Here is a 9,745-nt window from a genome sequence, read left to right on the forward strand (position 1 = left end):
TTCAGAGAATGATGGATGAAATTTTTAAAGATTGCTACAATTTTACTTGTATTTACTTTGATGACATTTTAGTCTTTTCAAAAACAGGAAATGAGCACCGAGCACACTTATACACTATTTTCACAATTTTTGAAAAACATGGATTAATAATATCCAAAAAGAAAATGGAAATAGGAAAAAATTATATTTCCTTCTTAGGAGTTGAAATTGGAGAGGGAAGTATTAAATTACAACCTCACATCTCTAGAAAAATTTTGGAATTTCCTGACAAATTGGAAGAATTAAAACAATTACAATCCTTTTTAGGATTAGTAAATTATGTAAGACCTTATTTCCAAAATTTAGCAAAATTAACTACTCCATTATACAATAAAGCCCAAAGTAAATGAGTAAGAAAATTTAATGACCAAGATATTAAAATTATCCAACAAATTAAGGAAAAGATTAAATTACTTGAACCCCTTGCATTACCTCTTGAATCAGACTATTTGATAATAGAAACTGACGGTAGTGAAATGTGTTGGGGAGGAATTTTGATTAAAAAACCAAATGAATTTGCTTTAAAATCTACAGAAAGAATTTGTAGATATACATCTGGAGTATTCAAAGAAAAAGGATATTTAACATCCTTGGACTTTGAATTACTTGCAATAATTTATGTACTTGAGAAATTTGCATAATTCATTTTATCAAAAAAGCAAATTACTATCAGAACAGATTGCGAATCAATTGTTAAATTTGCAGATACTAAAAATGAAAGAAAATTAACTTCTAACAGATGGCTAAAATTTAGAGAATTTGTCCTTAATATAGGATTTAAAATTAAATGGGAACATATTAAAGGAAAAGATAATAAGATTTCAGATTTATTATCAAGAAAATTATTGTGTGACTAACCTGTCTTTGCTAAGTTGTGCAGAAAATTTGAGACACTTAGCAAAAAATTTGAGACTCTCAGCAGTAAATTCCAGACTCTGAACATGGAAAAAATTTTCACATTTGACAAGACGGAATTAAAGACATTACCGGAGAAAAATCAATTTAAGACACCTCTCAGAAGCAGACTTCATGATAAGGAGACATGTCTTCTGGACAATATTTGGAACTTGGCTACTGAAAGGCAAGCTAACCCTAAAAAGGTAGCTATTCTCAATGCCTTAGCAGAATATTTTCATTCTGGAAAACAATTTAAGAAAAAACCATATTCCTGTTATGTTTTATACAACGGCCCTAAGGCTGGAGTATATCTAAAATGGGAAGAAATGGTACCCTTAATTGAGGAAATTAAATTATTTCCTAAATTCGGAATACCCCTTTTTAAGGGATTTTTCGATATTCAGGAAGCAATTAACTCTGTTATTGAGAACTGTGGAGAAAATTCTCATATTTCTCCAAAGGTTCTTAAATATCAGAAATATTTGAAACATTTGGAAAATTTTGAGGATCCTGATTTCCTCAAAGAAATTTCAGACCCAGAAATTGACACATCAGCTTCTGTTCAGAAGAATGAAAAATTACAGACTCCTCCTGAGACAGGAAAATTTCTACCGTTCTCTACACCTACTTTTGCAGACACCCTTAGAGAACAATTAACTTCTACTCCAAAACAGAAAAATTTACTTATTCTGGAAAAACCAAAAATTCAACCAATTTCTCCACCGAAGCAGCCTTTTCTTTCTGCTGAAGAAGTAAATTTAAAGACGTTCATGCTTCTTCAAGACTGCTTAGCCCAACTTACCAATAACCAAGTTCTATCCAAAGGAATTTCCACCACTTGGGAATTCACTTACGACATTTTCAAAATTTGTCAAAGCCAATACCCAAATTGTCCCGAAAACCAAGAAGATAATTTTTTTTTGTAAATTAGATTCTGCCATTAGAAAGACAAATTTGTTGATTCCAAATTTTAAACCATTCAAATTCAGAGATTATCCAGTCACAATTCCATCACTTATCAAGCATGGTCTGGTAAACTCCATAAATTCTCCACCACTTTCAGATTATTCACCATTTTTTGTCTCACTTTTATCTGATACATTTGAAACCATAATTCCAGAAGTGCGAAAAAATTTCTTGATAAAATTCAATTCCCTATATCCTGATTTTGAAAGAAAAATTCCAGCATATCATTTACTGGAAATCTTCTTCCAAGACATTGATGATGAATATCAAGAATTTTGCAAAGAAAATTCTGAAATTAAAATGATTAAACTTGAAGACCCTATGGAAAGACAGCTGGAAATTGTCCGGGCAAAAATTCTGGCAAATGATTTTGGATGGACCAGGACAAAATTTGCTACAATGAACATTTTAAGAGAAGACAGCATCCAAGTTCTTCTTCCCATTTCAAGTTGAGCACCCAAGACCAAAGTTGGTTCAGACATACAGGAAGCACAAAGAAGTACTCAGAAATTTCAATGCAAGCCAATATTCAAGAAATTCTTCATCAGATTTGTCACTCTAAAAATGATGAAGAAAACAAATTCAAGACCTGCAAAGGAAGTTTTCCTACAATAATAATTTTGGGAAAAAAAGGCTACTGGTGAAAATTTGAAAAGACAGCTACTATTGAAAATTGGTATCCATACGGTACATGGGTCCCAACTTTCAGACAAAATTAAAGACTTAATGGCTAAGGAATGGGGGTCTGTCCCTTCCAAGAGATAAATCCAATTTATCTCTGAGTTGTAAAAAGATAAGATAAGATTCGTTCTTATCTTCATCTTTATTACAACATGTGAAAAATGTAATATATGTACAAAGTAGCTGATGAGATAAGATTCGTTCTTATCTCCATCCTGTAGATAGTAGTTAGCTGTACATCCTAGAACCTTTAGTCTGTTGTATAAATAGGTGTGATGATCTCTCCGAAGACACACACAACAATCATCTACCTTATGCATCCTAATGAAAACCCCTTTGTTCATACACTCTAAATTTTCACACTAAATTTCTTTGCTCCAACTTCTTCAAATTGCTACTAAGAGGTATGATCCCAACTTAATCTTCTTACTTTGTGTTAGTTTTTATTCTTATTTTTAATCATATGTATATCTGAATCCAACAGACGTAAATCTTGTTTGAGCCGAAGCAATCCATGTAGTCTAGAAAACCTTTGGGGAAGAAGTACCAGGAAGGGAAAAGAATACCCAAATAAGGTTCATAGATGTTGTTAGGATTGTAAACGGAGAAATCCGGTAGTAGGTTAGGGGTGAAAAGGTGAGGGTTTTAGATAAAATATGATTAAATAGTAAGCCTAAAAACTAACATGAACTGATAAAATTAAGAAAGATCATATCTGGCAGTAGTAAAGAGAAGAAGAAGGAGCAAAGCTTTAAAAACTGTTTGAAAAAACTAAAATTTTGAAAAAATAATTCTCAAAACAATGCCTGCGAAAATGACAATTTGTACAAAAAATTGAAAACATGGATAAAAAAAATTATTCAAGAATATTTTGGAAACAATGAAAATTTTCAAGTTGAAAGAAATTTTGGAAACATATTTACGACATACTATTTAGATGAAAAATCTAAAGATAAAGAATTTCTTGAATATACAATAAATATTCCAAATTTCAACAAAAAAATTTATTATCTACTTAAAAAATTTCCCTACCCAGACTTGGTAAAACAAATTATCAAGTATTTAAAATTTTTCACATTCCAAGAAAAATTTGTATTAGACAAATTAAAAGAACAATTGGAAATAGATTTTGAAGAAGAAAAATTAGAAAATTTGGTTGATGAAATAATTGAAGTAGTTTCTCAATCAAGACACATTAAAAATTTTGAAGCAGAATTTCATCAACAGCATGCACACATAAATTATGAAATAGGAGACTCCTACAGAGATTCAACTCCTGTTTATCCCATAAATTACGACTCTGATAATTATGAAAATTACTAAAGTGGAGCTGAAACTGAATAATTTTAGCAATTTTGAAATGTCTTCAACTATCATTTTTTACACCTTAAATTTAATTTTCAACTCCTACACACATCCATATATATATATATATATATATATATATATATATATATATATATATATATATATATATATATATATATAGGGACGCACTCAGGTGCGAATAAGTGCCCAGGAAGGAAATGCGAACGAATCAGCGAGCGACACGTGTCCAAATCTAATAACTTAAAAAAAACGCGGTGGCATTTTTGTAAATAATTGAACATCGAAGTGCAAGTAAAATCTCTTATAAGTGCACCTATTTTCACCTATTAGTGCATGTAATTTTGCCTTGTTAGCATTCACTTTCCGCAACCATTCATGCACCTGGGTGTGCTTATAACTATATGTGCAACTATTTATAACTATAGGTGCAACTACTTATAACTATATGTGCACCTACTTTCACCTATAATAGCATGTAATTTTGCCTTGTTAACATTCGTTGATCTGAGTTCGCGGGTAGTAATACTCCTGAAAACCACTCGCAAACATTCATACACCTAGATGCAACTACTTATACCTATGTGTGCAACTACTTAGAACTATTGGTGCAACTACTTAGAACTATAAGTGCAACTAAGTATTGATGCTCAGTGTAAATTTTTACTTGCACCTATAATACATTTTACATGCACTTGTAATACATTTTACTTGCACCTCGATGTTCAATTATTTACGAAAATGTCACCGCATTTTTTTAAAAAATCAGTGTTTCTCATCCATTAGATCTGGACACGTGGACGAACAGAATCCATTCCTATTTCGCGCCTGGACGAGCCGTTCGCACCCGAGTGCAAGTCTATATATATATATATATATATATATATATATATATATATATATATATATATTCTATATATATATTCTATATATATATATATATATATATATATATATATATATATATATATATATATATATATATATGAATAAAAGTACTCTTTAGGTAGTTTATTATGTATATATATTAAGACCCCAAAACATTAAAATTCAAATTCATCAAACGAAAAGAGATAAAAACAAGTAATTAAATATTTAAATCTATTATTTCTTATCGACTTATTCCGTATCTTAGTCAATATTTCAATAATTGGAGGTGGCCAATATTCAATCTAGACTCTAAAAATCTCCAAATTAGAAGCATGCATCCACTTTAGTTTTACTAGTTAATTAACTAATTACTGATTTCTTGTGTCTTGTTACGCCTCCTTACTATTTATTTACACTTTTAGAATGTATATTAGCTAGTTCAATGCAAAGGGTTAATTTTGAAATTGAAAAGATCAGATTATTGATTCTTTAATTTCTGATCTTGGTTTACATCCGTAAATTTGAGAATATCCAATTAATTAGCAAGATGAATTAATATGTAGTTAATTGTCAAAAAATTGTTGTTGACAAAATAATTGATAACTTTTACTTGATAACTGAGTACTGAGTAACACTCAAATTAACGTTTTTTTTTTTTTTTTTTTTGGTTAATTGTATACATATTACATGAAAAATTCAATGTACCGATTGAAAGCGATTTAGGTTGTACTTGCAATAGTACACTTATATATATGGAATATGATCGACCAAGGTGCATGTTGCTACATGCACCCAACATCCTTATTTTTTCTCTTTAATTTTTTTTTTTTTAAAAAAAAATTATTCTCTCTTTTTTTATTTTTTATTTTTTGGTACAAATAAAGTTACTGTATAAAAAATATTTAATTAAAAAAATTCTAATTAAGATATCTTAAATGACTCTCATATTGATATATTTTAATTTTTTTGTTTTGTAAAAAATAAATCTTTTGGTATATAAAGTCATTACTTTAGTGTGATGTTTATGTACATTAAGCTTTAATTTTATGAATATATAGAATGAACATTATGAACCTACTACAAATGAATGAAAATAGATATGATGTATAATGTATTAGTAAATACACTGGGGTATTGTCTATAGTGTACATATCCGGGCTCGGGTAGCTAGACAATAAGTGACACTCCCGAGCTCGACTGTGTTTTGAGTCGAGATCCAAAAGTCCTCCCTCAAAGGCATTAAATACGCCTTATACAGAAGGTTCAAGGGGGCACATGCTGGGAACTCAGTATGTTAGCCACGTGTCCAGCATGCAAGGGGAAGCCGGAGGCTTCCCCGATACATCCACGTACGCAAAGATTCTTGACAATTGTATTATTACGGTGCAATCATGCAGAACAATGGAGTTGCATTTGTCTTCTAATGTTGAAAGCGGGAGATTCGGGATGACTTTCCCGAGTGCACGGGGACGGGAATTATATTCCCGAGGGTAAGGTGCGAGGCGCGAACGTGTAACATCGAGAGGTTTATCCTTTGATTGAGGTCAGGGGTCGGGCAGAGTCCAAGACGAGTCGAACATGATCAAGAATGGGACCTCTTGATGCCAAGGGTATATACCGAGCACATACATTGGTATAGACCGGTGCATACTCCCTATCAATGTACTTGAATTGCAATTTAGTGTTTATGTAAATTAAGGATTAGATTTATGATCATATAGAACAAATATTTTATGAATATAGTTGATGGAATAATCACGGAGCCGGAGCGGAGCAAGATAGTACAGACCGGGACGGACCCGCGCCCACCCGTGGCACAGGACGGATCACCCCGGGGTCGGCCAACCACCCCGGGTCGGCCCAATGGGGGTCGGCGTGGGCCGACCTCCCTGGGCTCGGCCACGTGGGCTTGGCCTCTTGGCCGAGCTCCGTGCTCGGCCAAGGGCCGGGTCCTCGCGTGGAGCGAGTCCCGCGGCGCGGGCCGCGGCTCCTCCCGCGGGCCCAGGGCCCGTAGCGGCCGGGGGTATATAAACACCCCCGGTGTCCTAATTAGGCATCTCATACTTTCTTACGACATTTGTACTGTTATTACACGTTCCGTACCTCTGTAATAGCATTTTGTGTCCAATTAATACCATATTTACCGTTTCATTATTCGTTCATCGTATTCAACATATATTCGGGTTGTATAATCCGGACCCCCAGGTTCATATAATCCATCATTGGTGCTCTTGTTGAGAGCGACTGTACCAGCTTAAGCGCTCTCCATATTGTTCTTCATCCACAGCGATGACAAGATCCGGGTCAAACACCCACAACTCGCGTGGTTCACGCCATACACGCGACCTCTCCCTCGCCAACCTCCCCAACGGGGCCACGGCAAGCTGACACGCCGCGCCCGTGGTGACAGGAGGAGACCTTCGAGATCAGATCAACGGGAGTCAGCGGGGGGCGACAGAAGACCTCCGGGGTCGGCTCACCAACAATCGCCCGCTCAGCGAGACAACGTCACCCGCCCCGCCACTAGTTCCGACTACCCAAGAGGAGGCCGTCGCGCTCGAGCAGGCGGCGACCGCGCTCAATCGCGTCGCGGCAGGGCTACGACCGGGTTCCCCAGCACCCCAACCCCCAGCCCCCCGAGGGAGCACGGGGGTCCCAGCACTCAAGTGCCCCGCGCGCCCGCGACGCCGGCCGATGGGGAGGTCAACTCACCAAGGCCGTCCGAGAGGCGAGGCGAGGCGGAGATCAGCCGAGGCCGGCACGAGCAACGGGAAGAGAGAGGGACTCGACCGACCCGGGCCACATCTGCGCTCGAGCGGTTGGGCCCGCGTGTTTTGGCGCAAGACCGTCTATGGCCGAGGCCGGCCGTGGATGCCAGGCCGGCAGAGTCGTCGTGTTCACGGAGGTCCCGGAGCCATGAACGTCGTGCTCCAGGGCCACGGGAACCAATCCCACCAGTGGAGCGCTCGGGGGAGACACGAGGCCGACCTCTAAGCTCCCAGCGTGATGAGATGGAGCAACTGCGCAGGCAGATGCGCGAGTTGCAGCGCAAGATCGAAGCACGCGACGAGTCACCGGAGCCTCGGGACGCCTTGGCCACACCCTTGACGAAAGACGTCATGGCCGAGCCCCTGCCTCGGGACTTCAAATTCCCGGCCGTCAAACCCTACACGGAAGCAACGGACCCGCGGGATCACCTTAACAGGTACAAGGCAGTCATGATGATGACAGGCGTCAACGACGCCATCATGTGCCACGGCTTCTGCACAACCCTGGACGGTCAGGCCCAAGATTGGTTCGGGTCCTTGCCGGCGGAGTCCATCCCCACTTTTGCCACCCTGACGAAGAAGTTTATGTCACACTTCGCGGGCAGCATACAACGAAAGAAACAATTCGCCGACTTATGCTACTTGAAACAACTCAAGTCGGAGACCTTGACGGAGTACCTGAGTAAGTGGAAGAAGGAGGCCTGAGGGTGACCAATTTTGACGAGAGGTCCGCCATCCCATTTTTCACCAACAACCTCCGCTCCGGTCCTTTCCACAGCGACCTCGTTCGGAACGAGCCGAAGACATACACGGAGTTAATGGACCGCGCCGCGCGATATGCCAATGCCGAGGCAGCAGAGTGGAGGAAGAAGGAGGAGGAGGAGGAGGGGCGGGGCCGGAGTGACAAGGCACCTCCACCTCAAGAGGACCGTCGCCTATCACAGTCACGCTGTGATCAGGGTCCCCGGCTAGCCCCACTGCGACACCTGAACCCGCTGACATAACCCGTGAGCGTCATTCTGGACTATGCAGAGGACATGGGCATCGTGTCGTTCCCCGAGGAGTGCTTGAAGATCTCCCCCAAGGCCGACTCGAAGAAGTATTGCCGCTTCCATCGGCAGCGTGGGCATGACACAGACGAGTGTATGGTCCTCAAGAGACAGATCGAAGAGCTCATCCAACGGGGGTACCTTGGCCAGTACGTGAAGAGATCTGGGCAGGACCACGCTAAAGGCCCCGATAACGCCCGAAAGAAGAGGGATGGCGCCGGGCCATCCGCATCTGCCCCGCGCAAGAGGGAGCTCGGCCAACTTACGGAGGACGAGGAAACCGAGCCCGATAGCCCGCCAAAGAAGAAAGTTATCCACGTCATATTTGGCGGCCCGGAAGGGGGAGACACACCCGCCGAGAGGAAGAAGTGGGCGCGAAGCCTGTACGTAGGGGAGGTCGTCCGAGCACCTCATGAGAAGAGGACGCGCAGGGAGCCCATAACGTTCAGCGACGACGACCTTCCGGATGGTCCCCTACCCCACCGGGACGCATTGGTAATCAGGTTGGAACTCAAAGACATCATTCTCCACCGGGTACTGGTAGATACGGGGAGCTCCGTGAACGTCATGTACTATGACACCTTCACGCAACTCGGACTATCCAGGAAGCAGCTCTCCCAGGTACGGACCCCGCTATCCGGCTTCACCGGAGAATCCATTGAGACAGAGGGCTCCATCACCCTTGAGGTGCAGATCGGCACTCCGCTACACGTCAAGACGTGGGAGGTAGAGTTCGTGGTGGTAAAGATCTGCTGCGCCCACAACATCATCCTCGGCAGACCTGCCTTGGAGGACCTCAGGTGCGTCATCTCCATGGAGCACCTTTGCCTCAAGTTCCCTACCCCCACGGGAGTAGGCGTTGCACGAGGAGACCAGAAGATTAGTCGGAGCTGCTACTTGAAGGCCTGCCGCTAAATAATGAAGAAGTTCCTCCAGGTGCATACAGTAACCGAGAGGGCACTTCGAGAGGAGGAGAAGCGACCCCGCGCCGAACCCGTGGTGGAGACGGAAGAGGTCATCCTGGACCTCAGCCGACCTGATAGAATGGTGAAGGTAGGCACGGGCCTCCCAGCCAACCTCCGAGGTCGGATTGTCGAGGTCATCCGCAGCTACAAAGACGTGTTCGCTTGGGGTCCCGAAGACATGCCG

At 40.7% G+C, this 9,745-nt stretch overlaps 1 protein-coding gene across 1 annotated transcript; it reads left to right on the forward strand.

Moving 5' to 3' along the window:
- The first annotated feature begins 8,584 nt into the window (after window positions 1–8,584).
- LOC109150288 lies at window positions 8,585–9,511 on the forward strand. Its single transcript, XM_019298183.1, has one exon. The coding sequence runs from the start codon at window positions 8,585–8,587 to the stop codon at window positions 9,509–9,511; it is 927 nt and encodes a 308-aa protein (XP_019153728.1).
- The last annotated feature ends 234 nt before the right edge of the window (window positions 9,512–9,745 follow it).

The sequence above is a fragment of the Ipomoea nil genome, unplaced genomic scaffold (assembly GCF_001879475.1).
Source record: "Ipomoea nil cultivar Tokyo-kokei standard unplaced genomic scaffold, Asagao_1.1 scaffold2255, whole genome shotgun sequence".
Classification (NCBI taxonomy): Eukaryota; Viridiplantae; Streptophyta; class Magnoliopsida; order Solanales; family Convolvulaceae; genus Ipomoea; species Ipomoea nil.